Source organism: Schistocerca gregaria, chromosome 8 (assembly GCF_023897955.1).
Source record: "Schistocerca gregaria isolate iqSchGreg1 chromosome 8, iqSchGreg1.2, whole genome shotgun sequence".
NCBI classification, from domain to species: Eukaryota; Metazoa; Arthropoda; class Insecta; order Orthoptera; family Acrididae; genus Schistocerca; species Schistocerca gregaria.
This window is the reverse complement of record NC_064927.1, coordinates 165,488,636-165,509,181: the sequence shown is the minus strand read 5'-3', so window position 1 is coordinate 165,509,181 and position 20,546 is coordinate 165,488,636. Positions and strand designations below refer to the sequence as shown.

General features: G+C 44.0%; 1 protein-coding gene across 1 annotated transcript in view; it reads right to left on the bottom strand.

Annotated features, from left to right (window-relative positions):
• LOC126284332 (uncharacterized) overlaps positions 1-19,505 on the bottom strand; it is a 118,007-nt gene extending 98,502 nt beyond the window's left edge. Inside the window, exon 1 of the mRNA XM_049983179.1 lies at positions 18,486-19,505. Coding sequence (XP_049839136.1) covers positions 18,486-18,737 — 252 coding nt within the window. The 5' untranslated portion in view covers positions 18,738-19,505. The remainder of the gene's footprint in view (positions 1-18,485) is intronic.
• Positions 19,506-20,546: the final 1,041 nt, after the last annotated feature.

The following is a 20,546-nucleotide window of genomic DNA, read 5'->3' as shown; positions in this document are numbered from 1 at the left end:
AACCAGAGCTCACTCGGATAAATTTAAGTGTTCGTTTTTCGCGCGACCTGTTAGAGAGTGGTACGGTAGACAAATAGGGTGAATGTCGTTCGATGAACCACTTCCTAGTACTTTAATGTGAACGACAGAGTACTTATGTAGATGCAGAGGTAGATAAAACTTCGAAAGAAACATCGACCACTACATAACACGTCTAAAAGCAAAGCGTAGGGTTGTAGCTGCTGAATGAATAGCGTTTTGTTGTCAAAAGAACAATGCGTGAAGTCTCCACTGACAGTCGTGGCAAAGTTTCACAAAACCCAAAGAAATTATCGTGAAATTATATTGTTATTTATGGCAACAGACATTCAATGATGACACAGAAATCGAAACTGACAGTCACGAAGAAAAATCACATATGCTCGCCTCTGTTTCCAAATGTTCGTTTACGAAGCAACATGCAAAACATTGGTCCAGTGACTCCCTATCAATGCCTATTCAGAAATTTGAACCGATTTAACTCCCCTCCGCCTTTTTTTTTTACATGTTATTCTGTAGACCTGTCAACCGAAAATCTATGATTAGTTATTGCAAGAGAGAACAGGTGACACACGTCTACAAGAAGGGTAGAAGTAGTAATCCATAAAACTACCTCCAATATCACTGACATCCACCTGTTGTAGAATATTCTCAGCTCAAATGTAACGAGGTATCTCGAACAAATCGACCTCTTCCATGCCAACGAACTTAGATTCCTGGGAGATGGGGCACCCACAAACTAAAAATGGTTCAAATGGCTCTGAGCACTATGGGACTCAACTGCTGTGGTTATTAGTCCCCGAGAACTTAAAACTACTTAAACGTAACTAACCTAAGGACATCACACACATCCATGCCCGAGGCAGGATTCGAACCAGCGACCGTAGCAGTCGCACGGTTCCGGACTGCGCGCCTAGAACCACGAGACCACCGCGGCCGGCCCACAAACTAACTTGTACTTTTATCACACGACACTCTGAAAGGCATGGATCAAATTAATCTGAGAAATGTAGTAACGCCAACGGCCTTGCCGCAGTGGTAACACCGGCTCCCGTCAGATCACCGAAGTTAAGCTCTGTCGACCTGGGCTACCACTTGGATGGGTGACCATCTGGTCTGCCGAGCGCTGTTGGCTAACGGGGTGCACTCAGCCCTTGTGAGGCAAACTGAGGAGCTGCTTGATTGAGAAGTAGCGGCTCCGGTCTCGTAAACTGACAAACGGCCGGGAGAGCGGTGTGCTGACCACATGCCCCTCCATATCCGGCGACGCCTGTGGTCTGGGGATGACACGGCGGCCGGTCGGTACCGTTGGGCCTTCTAAGGCATGTTCGGTTGGAGAGTTTAAATGTAGCAACTCTTGGTGTCTAAAAATCATTTTAATATTCTACTTCAAAGTTTATTAACTAAAATTCGATCATACGGGATATCAAATGAAATTTCTTACTGGAATGATGATTTCATGGTAGGATGGGCGCAACATTTTATCTTGAACGGAGAATCATTGACAGGTGTCTTCGCAGAATTTTTGCAGTAGACGCAGTTATCTAAAATGGATTAACCTCTGAAAACAGATGCTCAATTATCTAGTGAGATCATGATAAGATTACAGTTCTCACAGAGGTATTTAAACAGTCATTCCTCCGACGCTCGGTCTCAGAACAGAACGGGAAGAAAGCATAGTATGAGCTAGAATAATACGTACGATCTGCAACGCTGTAGATGTGGATGCCAGAGGTTTCGTGATGATACTTTACATTAGTCATTGGGCATTCCTACCTCCTGTTCATGGTTATTGTTAGCTTTTCGACTACTGACCTTTATCCATTTGCGAGTATCGAATGCACAATAATAATAAAAAATAACATAAAATATATGCACTGTTTTTATTCCTGTCGTTTTCCATGCAGCAGGATTTCCGCACTATGCATCAGTGGAAAAAAATGTATTTAATTTGTACTAAAACATGTCAACGATAACCAGAGTTACAATAATAATTACTCACGATAGCAAAAAGGAGAACGCTTTCATCGTCATTATTCATCAGCATCGCATCGTCCTTAGTCTGCATCATAGACATGCAATATCTGTAGCACTAGTCATTGGAAGTGACCTAACAAATCGGTCTGGATATTGAAGCCCTTTTAAAGCTGCCCAAGTCGACTGTTGGTGATGTGACTGTCAGTGAAGTGGAAACGCGAAGGAACAAACACAGTTGCAAAACCAGGTAAACCTCATGCACTGACGGACACAAAAAGTCAATGCATAGAGAATTAAAAATATGGGACAGAATGGTCGAGCAGCTCCTCATTAGCAACAAATTTCTGTAGTGAATGCTCAAAAACGTTTGAGGTGGTGCAAAGAGAGATGCCACTGGATAGTGGCTGACTAGATACGAGTGATTTGGAGTAATTAATCACTCTACACCCTGTTACGATCCAATGAAATGGTTTGGGTTCGTTGAATTCCTCGGGATCGCTATCTGCCATCATGTATAACGCTGACAGTGAAGTATAGAAGAGGTGTTCTTACGATATGGGCTTGTTTTTCGTGGTTAGTGTGTGTTCCTCTTCCTGCGCTAAAGAAACCGCTAAATGGAAGGATATAAACACATTTTACAGCGTTGTGTACTGTGTAGAGTAGAGGATCAGAGTGACAAGGTTGTTGTTTCTATCAGCTCAACAATGCACCCTGTCATAAAGTAGTATCTATGGGGCATTGCCCTGTGAACAATAAATGGACTGGCCTGTCCAGAGTTCAGACCTGGACCCAATGTGACTTATTTGGGAGGGTTACAACTTCGATTCAGCACCAGATCCCAGCGTCCAACATTACGATCCTCAGTGATTTGCTATTTCTCCACAGACACTCAGAGACCTGGCTGAAATGTCCCCAGCAGAGTTCAAGCCATCATAAAGGCAAAGAGTGGACACACCTCATATTAATGTCCACTATTAGGTGCGCAGAAATTTTTTAACAGATAAAATGTCGTCATCTTAGTTTATTACACTATAGCTACTTTCACTTCATGCGCCTTGACACGTAATTATCTTGTCGTTGCATTACGCATCATATCACTTGCAAAGATACGAAGAATCCCACACAGCTCTAAAGAAAAGTTGAAATGTATACGAAGCCATCACAGACGCAGACGAATTGGAAGTCGTAAAACAGCCGAAACTATGGATCTTTTCACAGTTCCTTCTCACACAATAGCTTCGCAGTAGCTTGCATTACAAGACTGCGCTACTATTCCCAGCCAATCAACGCGTTTAAAGCTATAATTTGGAAAGATACAATAAGAGAACAAGTGAAAGAATTGGCCCAACAACTAAGCATGTATAAAGAAGAAAGTTTTACTGTACGCAACATGAGTATCTGTTCGCCATAGCCGGCCGCGGTGGTCTCGCGGTTCTAGGCGCTCAGTCCGGAACCGCGCGACTGCTACGGTCGCAGGTTCGAATCCTGCCTCGGGCATGGATGTGTGTGATGTCCTTAGGTTAGTTAGGTTTAAATAGTTCTAAGTTCTAGGGGACTGATGACCATAGATGTTAAGTCCCATAGTGCTCAGAGCCATTCGAACCATGTTCGCCATACTTCCTCCAGATGACCGGCAGAATGTTTATGATTAAGGCAATTGGACTTTGTCATTAAAAATACATACGACGACAACAGAATTTGAGTGATCACAGTGGCACAACTAGGCAATCTGAAGGTGTTCAACGAATGAACTGAGTCATAACACAACAAATGTGTAATAGAAGAGCTGAGTGATTTTCATTAATGATTAAGAACTAAAGGATATCGTAACTAAGTAACTGGAGGCAAGGAAAGTTCCCTCAATAATATAACTTAACTGGTAACATGATATACTCTGAGGTTTAGAAAAAATCTTTTCGTAGTTCAAATCTACCATACATCAATGTGTGAAAGTTAAATGTGCAGAAGACAGAAGTCCAAAGAACAAAATATTAGAACATTTACCATACAAACGGTATAGCACAAAATGAAGTGGTTCTATAACTAACAAGTGAGGAAAGACCTTAACAGATCTGCTGCGGCCGGCAAGTTTATATTGGTGCTGGAAGGAGCAGTAGAGGTGAAACTGCTGAACCACGTATGTACTACACTCGTGTGCGAAAATTACTGACGGAAGTTACTTTCGCATGATGTGTCAATCCGCAGTAACATAGCTCGATGAAACTTGGGCGACATATAGAAGGATGGTGATGTTGGTTTGCGCGGCGCTCAACATTGTTGTCATCAGCGCCCGTACAAGTTCCAAATCTTTCCATTTACAGTTTCGGCACTTCCCGAACGATGATGAGATGATGAGGACAACACAAACACACAGTCACTGAGCGGATAAAATGCCCCAACATGCCGGGAATCGAACCCGGGAGCATATAGAAACAACTGCAATGGTATAGTACAGAATGAAACTGTAAAAAATAAAGCGTGAGTTGAGCATAAATTACAGTTTTATTCAAACACAATAATTACACTGAAGCCACTGCGATTTATGATTGTCCGCTGGAGATTACAAAAGGAAATACATGGTTCGTAGTAGGATGCGTGATCACGAAGGGTGGCAGTGCGTGCTCTGCAACGTCACACCATTCTAAACACAAACTCGATAATTTATTCACGTATTATGGTGTTCCATTCCTCCGGGTGCGTGGTTGGCAACTGCTGGATGGTCGTCGATACATTTGGACGTGCTGCAATACGTGTTCCCGATGCATCTCACACGTGCTCAATCGGATTTAAGTGTGGGGGTCGGACGGTCCACTCCATTCTTTTCTTCCCAACAGTTCCACCACACGCACACTTCGATGCAGTCGCTCATTGTCACCCATGAAAATGAAGTTAGGACCGTGTGCACCGCCGAAAACAAGCGCATGGAAGCACTGCAATGTCGCAATAACGGTGACCGTGACTGGTGAATGTACCTTGAAGACATTTTAGAGTTCAGTAAGCTCGTGGAACATTATACCCCCGCATATAACACATGGACCACCAAAACTGTCATGATCGGCAATGTTCCTGAGTGCATTACGTGCACTCATATTGTGAAGCCTGGAACACGTAATGGACCCAGAAATGTTTCCGAACATGATGGGTTTGGTGGTTGAGGTGTTCTGGTGCAGGTAGGCATAACGTCACATAGGCGTAGTGAACTTCAAATCTTTGGACACGGTACACTAAGTGGTCAGCGTTATTGTGGCACTGTGTCTCCTTTCCCATGCGCGTCCATTTAGGGGCGCGTTGGACGCGAACTTCACTTTTATGGATGGCAACACGCGACCGCATCGAACAGCTCCGGTGGAGGAACTCTTGTTCGGCAGAAACACTGGCTTGCCCGTTCCCCCGACATTAATCTCATGGACAAAGTGTGTGATGTGTTTGGGATACATATCAGAACGTCCACACGCTCTGTTGTCTAGCAGCTGCTGAGAGCGCTGGTGGAGGAATGGAGCGCCCCATCAAAACACTCCTTACCCTGTGAGCAGCATGGGAGCACTTTGCAGAGGAAGTACTGCCATCCCCAGTGACCACTTGCCCAATTAAGAACCGTGTCCAGTCTGTTGCAATGCCCAGAGGACCCTCATGAATCGCGATGACTTCAGGGTAATTATTGTCTTTGAATAAAAGTGTCTTTTCTATTGGTCTCAATGCCCATCTTCCAGTTGCCTTCTGTACTACACTGTAGAAGTTATTTCTATGTAAGGTCCAACTTTCATCGGGATATGATGTAAGCGACACGTTATGCAAAAGTTACTTTAGTCATTATGTTGCACACCAGTGTACAATTTTTAACAGAGCTTGGAGCATGTAAGATTTACCCGTCATGTAGAGGATGAGGAAGTCTTACGACGTGCAATCAGTTGGATAACGGAATCAAACTTTTTGAAGTGTCTGTGACATCTGTAGAGACTGGGCACCCTGTTCACTATCGCTATAGAACAGACGGAAGATCAACAACTGTTTCTTGTATTTAAATAGGTAGAGGCAGAATCGTATGTGAAATTCCGGCTTTCCACCACTCGAAAATTTCCCGGTGCTCACGTTAAGATTACGTAGATTAGCAAAGAAACGTGAGTCGACTGGACCAGAGTTAGCCAAAAAAGAAAAGTTTTAACTTGCAATAAGCTAGACGAGTTAGGTGAACCATGGAAAGAAGTTTGAGAAAATTGTTGCACCATTTAGCACTTTAATCTGGTGTGTGAGTGGGATGTGCCCAATGAGCTGTGCACGAAGTGAAACTCAGGCCTTAAGAAGTAATGGTAGTAGAAGACTGACCAACTCCAATACTGATAACAGTATTCTATGAATGATGGAGTGGTTGACCTTGAAATGCACTTTTGTAGTGAGAAGCTGGTTTGATTTATCATCGTATATGAACTACCGTTGGAGGTCTGAAAATTCTCATCGGTTACATGAAGACCGTCTGAATGATGTGGAAACATGAGTGTGGTGTGCAGTTACTGCAACACGAGGTATTGGAATTTTTCAAGAAATCATAACTTCTGAAAGGTGTGAGAACAACATAACGCAACATTTTTACTATCGACTTCAGAAAAGTCATTTTGTGGAGGATAAAACACGCACACACACACCGCCAATGCGTTCATGACAGTGTTACGAATTGTTTCCGATGATAAGATAATTTACTCGCTTCCTAGTTCCACAGCATCAAAATCCGTGTGATTTTTATCTTTTCTTTCAAGGGGAGATCGTAACATGTGTATATTTCCCATGTCAGACGTTGTTGATTTTCTTGGGAACATCACCTGTGATTGACTTCTTGTTTATCCAGTTTGTTGGGTTGGATCGTTTGCCGGAGGAGACCAAACAGCGAGGTAATCGATCTCTTCGGATTAGAGAAGGACGGGGAAGAAATCCGGCCGTGCCCTTTGAAAGGAACCATCCCGGAATTTGCTTGGAGCGATTTAGAGAAAACACGGAAAACCTAAATCAGGATGGCAGGACGCGGGATTGAAGCGTCCTCCTCTAGAATGCGAGTCCAGTATGCTTAACCACTGCGCCACCTCACTCGGTTATCCAGTTTGGGTTGTATCAGCAGCGGTTATCTATGAAGTTATGAATGGTCATGTTGTATGGCTGCTATGCTGAATTTTTCAGGCAAGCGTCTGAATCTTTGTATTTTGCGACTGCAGTGATTTTTTGTAGCAAATGTCAGCAACCGCTCTCATATGGTTCCTTGCACTGGGACCTCAGCCATTTCGTGCAGTTCATTTGTCGAAAAGGTTCTTGGTAGGCGAAGACGTAACCGCAGTGGGCGGTTCTGCATTCGTTGCAGCGTATTTGTGTAGATTTCGGCAGCTGACGCCTGACGACGGCGTAATTTAATAAACGCCTTATACAATGGCAGTTATGAGAGTCGAGGGACATGAAAAGGAAGCAGTGGTTGGGAAGGGAGTAAGACAGGGTTGTAGCCTCTCCTCGATGTTATTCAATCTGTATATTGAGCAAGCACTAAAGGAAACAAAATAAAAATTCGGAGTAGGTATTAAAATCCATGGAGAAGAAATAAAAACTTTGAGGTTCGCCGATTACATTGTAATTCTGTCAGAGACAGCAAAGGACTTGGAAGAGCAGTTGAATGGAATGGACAGTGTCTTGAAAGGAGGATATAAGATGAACATCAACAAAAGCAAAACGAAGATAATGGAATGTAGTCGAATTAAGTCGGGTGATGCTGAGGGAATTAGATTAGAAAATGAGACACTTAAAGTAGTAAAGGAGTTTTGCTATTTGGAGAGCAAAGTGACTGATGATGGTCGAAGTAGAGAGGATATAAAAGGTAGATTGGCAATTGCAAGGAAAGCGTTTCTGAAGAAGAGAAATTTGTTAACATCGAGAATAGATTTAAGTGTCAGGAAGTTTTTTCTGAAAGTATTTGTATGGAGTGTAGCCATGTATGGAAGTGAAACATCGACGATAAATAGTTTCGTCAAGAAGAGAATAGAAGCTTTCAAAATTTGGTGCTACAGAAGAGTGCTGAAGATTAGATGGGTAGATCACATAACTAATGAGGAAGTATTGTATAGGATTGGGGAGAAGAGAATTTTGTGGCACAACTTGACCAGAAGAAGAGATCGGTTGGTAGGACATGTTCTGAGGCATCAAGGGATCACCAATTTAGTATTAGAGGGCAGGGTGGAGGGTGAAAGTCGTAGAGGGAGACCAAGAGATGAATACACTAAGCAGATTCAGGATGTAGGCTGCAGTAGGTACTGGGAGATGAAGAGGCTTGCACAGGATAGAGTAGCATGGAGAGCTGCATCAAACCAGTCTCAGGACTGAAGACAACAACAACAACACGTGCAATGCGATACCGAGATGCGGAAATATGCTCGTAGACGGATTCATCAGTTACTACGACTTGCTGGATCATCACGTTAGACGGCGGTGTGTTATCGCACCTTGACACTGCACGGAAGAGGGCCGCCTATGGACGGCAGCGGCGCAGGGATGTTGCGACGAGTCACTACCATGGACAGCGTCTTGGTATCACTGAATTTAAGTCGCCACTTGACGGCCCAGCTTTACAAGTTCTCGGAGGAGAATTGCAGCCGATGCTGAGAGTGTTCAGATTTATGCTGCGGCTGAAGTTCCCTGCATCATCAGCCTATAGCGCGTCAGCGGTGTTGAACGAACATAGGATCGGTTCAGCGACCAAGCTCTGGGGCGCGCCAGCACATGGAAGATCCTCCCGTCGAGGTAGGAGAGAAGTTAAGTGCAAGGACCACTTGAAACTAGTTGTACAATAAGTGGGTTCTGAACTGAGGTTGCGAGGAAGAATCATATGTAAATGTAACTGACTCACGAAGGAGATATCCTACAATACGTTCGTTAGATCGAAAGTATTGCTCGCCAGTATGGTATCCTAGCCACGAGCTGTATTGAAATTCAACGTCGTTTATTTGAAACATGCTACCAGTTTCGATGCCAAAAAGCGTCACCTTCAGGCCCCAAGATTACCCTGCCATCAGCGTGCGAATCGTAATGACAAGCACCAACGGTGTTTTTAAAAGAGAGCAGTTATTAAGCAGTAACAGCCCCAGCCAACTGGGCTTATGCTACGAAAATACGGAATCCAGCTGATTTTGGTCCCGCTGCACACGACTTTGTTGGTTGCACATGCCGGCATAGTCTTGATTGTTTCCATTTCAAGAATCCATTGTGCGCTGCATTGAGATCCGTACGAAGATGGCAGGTTACGCTTGGGGCCTGACGATGACGCTATTTGGCGGTGAAACGGATAACATGTTTTGAATATACGACGTTGGATTCTAATTCAGCTGTTAGTTTTAATATTCAAGTACTTCATGTCTGGTTACTGTCCCACTTCCTTCGATGGATTTCAAAAGTCACACCGAGATGTACTGGCACTTTCTGTGCATCATTCGCGTGTCGGACGGGAAAAGGAGGAATTTATTGTGATATCTGAAGTAGCCTCTGCTCCACTCTACAGAATGGTCTGCCTAATGTAGATGCGCCCCGTCAGTCGAAAAAGTTTCGCGAATGGATTACTAAAAAGAATAGAGAAAAGTTATGATGGTGATTTTAATGCTTCAGGCGTTCTACATAGTCTCCTTCCACTTGAGTACAGCCCACGGAACATCCATAGAACCATGTCAAACTGTCAGAAAAATCCTTATTTGGCATGTTATTCAACTCACGCGTCAAACTGGCTTGTGTATCAGCTGTCAAGTTGTTGACTAGTCATGCGAGTATCTGCACTTTCCTCTTATGATAGGTTCTTGTTAATAACACTAACTCTCGTCACCGGTGATGATTTTTTTTGGAAAAAATTGTCCACCTATTGCCGCATTTCCTTTAGGTTGCTGCAGGCGTCCATGCGTCGTTGTTTCTCTTGTGCTGGACAAACTTCGTACACACTGTTCGCTTCTTTGAAACTTTCTGGAGAATATCTGGAATTAGACAGTTTAATTTCGTTGTTCCATTGCAATTTGAGATTCAACAACGTTCACACACTACGGCCGCACGCCCGCTACTTAACACCGCCTGCTCACAGCTAGCAGGTTGGATGCACGTCTGTAATTTACAGTTGTTAACTCAAGCTGCCACGGTACTTACTGCGCAGTCGTCACTTTTGTGCCGGGAATTAAATCAGTCTGAGAACATTTTGGATGGACGTTGTATAGTTAACAGGACACATAGATGTAAATCACTATATAGCAGAATCAGTAAATCAAATTCGACTCGTGAATGAACAACGAAACATTGCTACACTGAACTGTCTTTAATTTACGACTGATTTTAGCATCTAGACTTTGGATTTGCCTGTATCAAGTAGTTGTTCATTGGGTGACTGTTTCAGGCTGTATTTACATCATGCTTTAAAGGAGGACGGTGTAGACGTGAAGTTTCCAAACTACGGACGCGAATTCTGTGAATGTGAGCTTGAAATTGTATGCTAATTTTTAATGTATTGTTTCCGTTGTTATTAAGCTGTATATCTTAAACATGTTGAGACAAGTAATTATGCTTCGATATTTCTCACGTTGTGATGGAACTATCTCACAAGGAATCAAGGAGGAAATATATTTAGCGGACTAAAGAGAGGTAAAACTTCTGAATCATGAAATTTTGTAATGCTGCAGCTTTAGACAGTGTATGATTAGCTTAGTAGAATATGTGGGAAGATTTCATACCCCTCTCTTGTGTATGGTTTGTGACGTATACTTGTTTTGATGTTTCATATGTGACGTAAAATTTTCTCATGAAACTGTCACAAATTATCATCTCTCTACAGATGGGGGAGCTTGTCAAACAATACGTGATTGTCATAAGAAAGAAGGTGGTAAGCGACCATTGTAAACGGGAATTCAGTTCAACAATACGTAAGTATGTATTGATCGTAAGTTTTTGTTTTCCACATTAGTGGTGCACTTAAAAACCATCAGCTTCAGGTCTGTGGTATAAAGACACATAAAACTGCAATGGATGAAATCTTTGTGCCTGTATAATTAAGTCATACGTATCTATAACCTGCACATTAACATACTTTGGTCGTAATGCTTATATCAACTAACGGCTATTTCAGCTTTTCTTACGGAATTCACGGCGTGGCTGGGCAGTTGGCATTTCATTCACGTACAGTGCAAATAATTTGAAAATCCTGTCATTTGAGTAAGCTGTTGAACGATTACACACTTTTATGTAATAGTTGTCAGTATTATTGTTTGATTTTCCCATTTTATTTCGTGCATGGCTGATTTATGTATTTTTATACCACGAACTTAGAAATAAAATAGGGATTTCACAAAAGCTGGCAACAGGAATACTATGTGGTATTCACCATCAGTAATCTTGTTCTTTCCTCTTTAAGAATTTAGATATTTAGAATAGCGATGTCCATACTCACAGTACTAGAATAACAAATGATCTTTATCGGAGAATATGAAAGCTGTCCGGGGCCTATAATTTAATTTTTTTTATTTTAACTAATAATATGACATTTCTGATAGATTGTAAATAAAGTCTCTAACTTAATCGATAATCGTATCTTGTGAACAGCTCCTCCGATTCCATTATTTGTAAACTGGTAGAATACAAAAGAAAAAAGGAAGAAGAAAACCTATGGGGGAAGTGTCGCATCTAGAACTAAACTTTAATAAAAATGACATTAAAATGAGGAGATGTTTGTGTCCTTCTGCACATTAAGATATAAGAGGCAGTCAAATGGTAACAGGACTGTTGAAAAAAAGTTATCACCGTAACTGTCAGAACATTTATAAAAAAAAACGGTTCAATGGGACATAACAGCTGAGGTCATCAGTCCCCTAGAACTCAGAACTACTTAAACCTAACTAACTTAAGGACATCACACACATCATGCCCGAGGCAGGATTCGAACCTGCGACCGTAGCGATCGCGCGGTTCCAGATTGAAGCACCTAGAACCGTTCGCCCACTCCGGCCGACAGTACATTTATCTCACTGTGAGACAAGACAATCAATGCCTTCACGGAAAAATGTATGCAATTGCCCATGGAATCGTGACTGTACCCGGGCGGACCCACAAGTTGCCAAGCTTGTTTCGACTACGCTGTAAATGTTTCGCTGAGAAGCTATTACCCGTCCCACATACGATTCCGATCTCTCCCCATGCGATTTCCATATTTTTGGAGCCTTAAATAAAGACATTGTGGCCGTCGATGTGCTTCGGACAAAGAGACGCATGTCTAGGTAAGGTCGTGGGTCCATAGGCTGCTGCAAACATTTTTCCGTGAAGGCTTTGACCATCTTGTATGACAAAGGGGTGAATGAATTAACAGTTGCGGTGATTACTGTAGAAATAATAATCAGTTTACTAACTTATTCAGTCTCTCTCGTTTTCATTTGAATGTAGCTTATAAACTAAATGCGAAACTCCTCATTTCCGTACAATCGATGATGTTAGATTATCTACAGTAAAGTGACTTAAATCACACACAAATGGAATAGTATTAATATTTGACAAAGACACTGGAATGGAACGTTTCAACTCTTGAAGAGGGTAAAGTGTGTAAGTAATACACCAAATGGCTCTGAGCACTATGGGACTTAATATCTGAGTTCATCAGCACCCTAGAACATAGAACTACTTAAACCTAACTAACCTAAGGAAATCAGACACATCCATGCCCGAGGCAGGATTCGAACCTGCGACAGTAGCGGTATCGCGGTTTGACACTGCAGCGCCTAGAATCGCTCGGTCACACCGGCCGGCAAATACTACATCATTTCCGGCGTATCCGTACTCCAGTATTTCAATACCAGATATGCCATTGATTACAGATCTAGATCTTTGCCTCGAAACGTTTCATTCCGTTGTGTGTTAATCACTTCCCCGAAACTCTTCGTTCGCACTTCGATAGCGAATAAGAGGAAAACGAACGACAACATCGCAATTTGGAATATAGTTTTTAAGTTTTACATGTGATAATAAATGTAATTCCAATCAAATTTTTAGGTGTTAGCGAAATAAAACTTTTGTTATGAGTCATGTGAATCTGCTGTTTGAAGTTGCCTGTTACTCGGTATTGTTTCTTTAGCAACCCGCGCTTCTGTAGTTTTAAAATTATTAACCCTGAAACATCTATTGTACAGAGTGGCAGAGTTATACAAATAAATGACGTTCATGTTTGGTAGAAGAGGCTCAACTCAGTATTTTATTCTGGTTTAGTTGTTGGTCGTGGAGCACTTCCCTTCGTAGTATTAAGTGTAGTTGCAGGGGTAAGTATGGAAAATAATCATTAATGTTAAATTGAGGTCAGTGTGCCATTTAGGAACTTGCTAATAGAGGGCACGTAATCATCCACTGAGCTAATCGCAAATACGTATCTTGTAAATTGACGCATTCCACATAATTTCGATAAAAGGAACATGCTGCGACGTTAGGATCACAAATTTACTTCAAACTTTTTACACCTTTAGTAGGCCATTAAAACAACAAGTAGTAAGGTGCACTTTTCTGACAATTCCGAAAAAAGCACAAGCATAGGTTTACGCGTCTATTAGGTGGCTTATGTATATGTACGTGGGTGCCGGACGGTAGGTCTCATGGTGATCAAGTGACAGACGTTCGAGTTTCGTAAGGCGGGCGTGTATGGCGCAACGGTTCAACTCCCACTTTAACTTATTATTAAACTATTTTTTGCATCATTGGTCATATTATTTAATTTGTATGACATTTGAGAGGTGATGTAATGGAAAAAAAATACCACATGTATTTGCACGAAGTTGCAATTTATATTTTCTAAGTCTGTTTCAAATACTATCCTGCAATGTGTGACATTGAGAGGACATCCAAAGAGTAATTGTAAATTACTCTTGTTGTCTGGCTCATTGTGACTTATTATATTACTGATTGCGAATAACGCCATTCGCACCATTGTTTATTGAGGTTTGACATGGTCACTACAACTTCATGAATATCCACGTGGGTTTTCTCATTATATTACATCTCAAATGTCGTATAAATTAAAGAATGTGACAGGCGAAGAAAAAAATATAGATTAAAAAGTATTCGCGTGATTCGAACCGGCGCCTCATCCACGACCTTTCTTGCAGAGCGCTGACGCTAACCACCTTCTTTGTGTTAAAACTTCGGATAATTAGTTTGCGCTAATTTTGGGGTTTATAATTTCAGAATATTATTTTCATTTTCCTTAAAGTTGTGAGCCATCGTACTCACCACATCCTATTTTTTTCCTCTGGAAAATTAAGTATTTGAGTCAAATCACTAATCTTCAAAAAGAACTGAAAACACCGTCTCGTCAAAGGTTTAACAAAGGTAAAGTCCTGCTAATATTTTCCTAGGTGCTATAAATATTGGTGGGATTACTTCCTTGCGCATTCAACCTAGTTCGCCGGCCGGAGTGGCCGAGCGGTACTAAGCGCTACAGTCTGGAACTGCGCGACTGCTTCGGTTGCAGGTTCGAATCCTGCCTCGGGCATGGATGTGTGTGATGTTCTTAGGTTAGTTAGGTTTAAGTAGTTCTAAGTTCTAGGGGGTTGATGACCTCTGATGTTAAGTTAGTTCTCAGAGCCATTAGAACCAACCTAGTTCCTGTAAAATATTTCACTGTTATTCAAAACAGATCATGGTGTTCTCTGTATTCCTTTTTTGTGAAATTACTGTTTTGAGTAAGAAACTTGTCACCGATATAAGTTTTGTATCGTCAGTCATCGGAAATCGCATTTCCATCTTTCTGATTTTCTGGCTTGGGTCAAAGACGCAAATTTTCCAAATTTGCTTCACTACGCTTCTTTTACAGCCAGTTCAATTACAAATATGAAATTACACTACTGGCCATTAAAATTGCTACACCACTAAGATGACGTCCTACAGACGCGAAATTTAACCGACTGTAAGAAGATGCTGTGATATGCAAATGATTAGCTTTTCAGACAATTCATGCAAGGTTGGCGCCGGTGGCGACATACACAACGTGCTGACATGAGGAAAGTTTCCAACCGATTTCTCATACACAAACACCAGTTGACCGCCGTTTCCTGGTGAAACGTTATTGTGATGCCTCGTGTAAGGAAGAGAAATGCGTACAATCACATTTCCGACTTTGATAAAGGTCGGATTGTAGCCTATCCCGATTGCGGTTTATCGTATCGCGACATTGCTGCTCGAGTTGGTCGAAATCCAATGACTGTTAGCAGAATATGGAATCGGTGGGTTCAGGAGGGTAATACGGAACGCCGTGCTGGATCCCAACGGCCTCGTATCACTAGCAGTCGAGATGACAGGCATCTAATCCGCATAGCTGTAACGGATCGTGCAGCTATGTCTCGATCCCTGAGTCAACAGATGGGGACGTTTGCATCATGATGGTGGCATCCGCGTTTGGCGACATCGCGGTGAACGCACATTGGAAGCGTGTATTCGTCATCGCCATACTGGCGTATCACCTGGCGTTATGGTATGGGGTGCCATTGGTTACACTTCTCGGTCGCCTCTTGTTCGCATTGACGGCACTTTCAACAGTGGACGTTACGTTTCAGATGTGTTACGACCCGTGGCTCTGCCTTTCATTCGATCCCTGCGAAACATTTCAACAGGATAATGCACGACCGCATGTTGCAAGTCCTGTACGGGCCTTTCTGGATACAGACAATGTTCGATTGCTGCCCTTGCCAGCACATTCTACAGACCTCTCAGCAATTTAGAACGTCTGGTCAATGGTGGCCGAGCAACTGACTCGTCACAATGCGCCAGTCACTACTCTTGATGAACCGTGCTATCGTGTTGATGCTGCATGGGCAGCTGTGCCTGTACACGCCAACCAGGCTCTGTTTGACTCAATGCCCAGGCGTATCAAGGCCGTTATTACGGTCAGAGGTGGTTGTTCTGGGTACTGATTTCTCAGGCTCTATGCATCCAAATTGGGTGGGTCATCTGCGTTTCTCCTTGGTGTAGCAATTTTAATGGTTAGTAGTGTATCTTGTTAGGATGCTGTTGTACCATGTATTAACTGTGGTGTCACCGCCAGACACCTCACTTGCTAGGTGGTAGCCTTTAAATCGTCCGCGGTCCGGTAGTATACGTCGGACCCGCGTGTCGCCACTATCAGTGATTGCAGACTGAGCGCCGCCACACGGCAGGTCTAGAGAGACTTCCTAGCACTCGCCCCAATTGTAAAGCCGACTTTGCTAGCGATGGTTCTCTGACTTCTACGCTCTCATTTGCCGACACGATAGTTAGCATAGCCTTCAGCTACTTTATTTGCTACGACCTAGCAAGGCGCCATTATCCGTTACTATTGATATTGTGAGAATCATGTACCGTCCAGACCGACGTTCGTCATTAATGGATTAAAGTTAAGTATTCCACCAGCTACGTCCGTTTTTCTAAAGTCTAATTTCCTTGGCCTGTTCCAGACCTCACACCCGCGTGCGTGAGCTAAATCGCGTGCCTGTCGGCCTCCTTTAGTAACACGGTGTTGGCTCTCCTGCGAACCACAACATTAACAATAAGGCCAATTTAAAAAAAAGAAGTGAGATAATAATACACTGACGCCAAACCCTCCGTACACTCGCAAAGAGTTCCTGCTTACAACTGCCTCACGGCTTTCACCGCTGCTTGTTTCATGTGAGAAAGGCAATTTCCTCGGACCGGTAGCTTCGCACAAATACATAATATACGAGCAAAACTTCTCTTGCGATTTTCTCGGAATTGTCAGAGTAGTGCACCTTAGTACTTGCTCATCGTGTTGTTTTCGTATACTACTAAAGTTGTCGAAGTTGGAAGGAAATGTGTGATCCCAACGTCTGGGCCTCGCCTTGTAAGTACAGTAGAACGTCGATTATCCGAACGTCGGTCAACCGAACGACCGCTCAACCGACCTGTGTACTCGCTCGCACCTGTTACTCTCCCACCCTACCGTCCATCATCCCCCTCACTCTCAAACCACGTTTCCCACAGTAGTCGCCGCACTGGGCCACCGCTGGCGGAACATTACTTCTAATGGGGCCTCACAAGGCGCTACTGACCGGCCAAGCCGCCAGTCGCTGTGTTTCAACAATCAGCACACTTCTGTCGGCTTGGCACTGACAGTAGAAGTAGCGGCAGTACCAGAGCTGTTCACAGCAACAGCTGCACCAGCTTAGAGTTGAGGCGTGCCGCTCCGCGCAGTTTGAAGGATTGCGCGCCCCCAAGAAGAGCTTGTACCTTTAAGACACTGTCCATTCCGTTCAACTGCTCTTCCAAGTCCTTTGCTGTCTCTGACAGAATTACAATGTCATCGGCGAACCTCAGAGTTGTTATTTCTTCTACCTTGATTAAAATACCTACTCCGAATTTTTCTTTTGTTTCCTTTACTGCTTGCTCAATATACAGATTGAATAACATCGGGGAGAGGCTACAACCGTGTCTCACTCCATTCCCAACCACTGCTTCTCTTTCCTGCCCCTCGACTCTTATAACTGCCATCTGGTTTCTGTACAAATTGTAAATAGCCTTTCGCTCCCTGTATTTTACCTCTGCCACCTTTAGAATCTGAAAGAGAGTATTGCAGTATAATCGAACTGTACATGTTTATTTGCCAAAAAGAAGTGCTGTACAGCAAATTTATTCATAAAAACAGGAACCGAGCGAGGTGGCGCAGTGGTTAGACAAGGGACTCGCATTCGGGAGGACGATATAAGATGAACATCAACAAAAGCAAAACGAGGATAATGAAATGTAGTCAAAGTAAGTCTGGTGATGCTGAGGGAATTAGTTTAGGAAATGAGACACTTAATGTAGTAAAGGAGTTTTGCTATTTGGGGAGCAAAATAACTGATGATGGTCGAAGTAGAGAGGATATAAAATGTAGACTGACAATGGCAAGGAAAGCGTTTCTGAAGAAGAGAAATTTGTTAACATCGAGTATACACTTAAGTGTCAGGAAGTCATTTCTGAAAGTATTTGTATGGAGTGTAGCCATGTATGGAAGTGAAACATGGACAATAAATAGTTTGGACAAGAAGAGAATAGAAGCTTTCGAAATGTGGTACTACAGAAGAATGTTGAACATTAGATGGGTAGATCACGTAACTAATGAGGAAGTATTGAATAGGACTGGGGAGAAGAGAAGTTTGTGGCACAACTTGACTAGAAGAGGGTATCGGCTGGTTGTCATCAACGGATCATAATTTTAGTATTGGTGGGCAGCGTGGAGGGTAAAAATCGTAGAGGGAGACCAAGAGATGAATACACTAAGCAGATTCAGAAGTATGTAGGTTGCAGTAGGTACTGGGAAATGAAGGAGCTTGCACAGGATAGATTAGTATGGAGAGCTGCATCAAACCAGTCTCAGGACTGAAGACCACAACAACAACAGTTCGAGTATGAAAACAAATCAGTTTTCGGAACACCCATGTCCCCCAGTTACTTCGGATAATCGACGCTCTACTGTAATGAGAAGCGGAGAGACTGACCTGCGCGTATAGCCTCTGCGGCACGAAGCCCAGCTGTATGCCGGACTCGGGAGCCGGCGTGGCCCAGTGTCCCGGTGCCCGGTAGTTGAGCGGCCTCGTAGGCACGTCTCGCGGCAGCTCGTGCTCGCTGGGCGGCGGACCGCGGTAGTCGTCTTCCGGAGGGCCCTCCTCTGCAGCCGCGCCTACCGCGGTCCACAGGGCCAGCAGCAGAAGCAGAGGCGCCAGGAGCGGGAGAGCGCCGGCGCCGCCCATGGTCGCGTGAGCGCAAGAGCGCCTGCCCGGTACCTTTCTGCAGCTCGGGGCACAGCCCGCATGCCCTCCGCGGGGAAAGCTACGCTCGTCACACGCCGCCGGGCCCGCTTTTCCGGTCGGCAGCCTCCGGAAGTGCTCTGCCGCCGGCGCCGACTTGGACGCCACTGCTGGCGATGAGCGCGGCTTCCGTGTCTTCTCCAGTGTTCCTCTCGAACAACTTCCCAACTGGCACAATCTTCCCTCCAGTCACTCCTGTGTATTAGTGCGACAACACTCTGCAGCACCAGACACCCACAATGGTTCTTCTGCCCAACCTCCTAATTTTGTCTTCTGTTGTCTGATGGAGGAACTGCTCTAGGATCGTATCACAAAACTGCTGCACACCTACGATCTTCTCAACTCCACAGGTACAGCTGCTAAGCCTTTCCGCATCTGCCAATCACTAATATCGTACTACTGTCCCGGACATCACAATCCAGGCCCTCCAGCTTTCCTAGAACGCATCCAACTACGCAAGTCTCTCTGCTCTTTTTTTCCCCCAAAAGCAGTACAACTATTTCTCAATCACATCCCAATAGCGCTTCTGTCCAGGGCTGTTTACATTTCGAGGTAGCAAGCTAGGGTCCAATTATTTCGTTCGAGCCTCGAGAGCGCACAGTCCAAGTGAGAGTCTGGAATTCTTCGCGACACTTCACACGCTTTGCCGGCGTCTCGATCGTCTTGGTGGTTCCCGTCAGGTGCCGTGTCCGCCGCCGCCGCTGCCTCCGCGTCCCGTGGTACAACTGGCGCGCGACCGCCTCCGGACTCTCCCTTTATACCGGTGAAAATGAAAGGGGCTCGCCGGCCAGAGGACAAAAAGCACGGCCCGCATCAGGAAGGATGCTCGCTCCTGCTGCCCTTACCACCTGCCGGCAGACGCGAAAGGGAGCTCGGGAGTAGTGTTGTGAGTAATCTCGCAATCCAGGGAAACGTGTCGAATTACTCTACACGTCTGTTTACCAACACAACTCACATAACATGCTGTGACCGTCTGAACGTACGTCTTGAACGACCTCATAGTATTTCGACGAAGTAACGGATCCTGCATCACATCGATAATAATTGTAAACAGTTTCATCTTAAAATAATTTATCTATGCAAGAAAAAAAATGTATAAATGTGTGTGAAATCTTATGGGACTTAACTTCAAAATGGTTCAGATGGCTCCAAGCATTATGGAACTTAACATCTGAGGTCATTAGTCCCCTCGACTTGGAACTACTTAAACCTAACTAGCCTAAGGACATCACATACATCCATGCCCGAGGCAAGATTCGAACCTGTGACCGTAGCAGCAGCGCGGTTCCAGACTGAAGCGCCTAGAACCGCTCGGCCACAATAGCCGGCTGGGACTTAACTGCTAAGGTCATCAGTCCCTAAGCTTACACGCAACTTAACCTAAATTATTAAGGACAAAGACACACACCCATGCCCAAGGGAGGACTCGAACCTCCTCCTGGACTAGCCGCACAGTCTATGACTGAATCTCTGCGAGAGATTAGTGCTGTGTGCCAGATCGGAACTACTTAGCTTTGTCTTTCGTTGGCAAATGCTCCAGCGACTGAGCACGACCGACAACCTCCTGTACTTTGAAGGGTGGAACAAGAGGTAGTAGTAAAGCGAAATTACGATGGCTGATCTTGAGTCATGCATGGAGTATTCGGTCGCTAGACTACTTGCCACCGAAAGACGGCTTTTAATAAAGAATATTAATTAAAAACAAAAGTCAAGAGGCGAATATATTTAGTGCCGCAGCACCTCTCGCTTCTC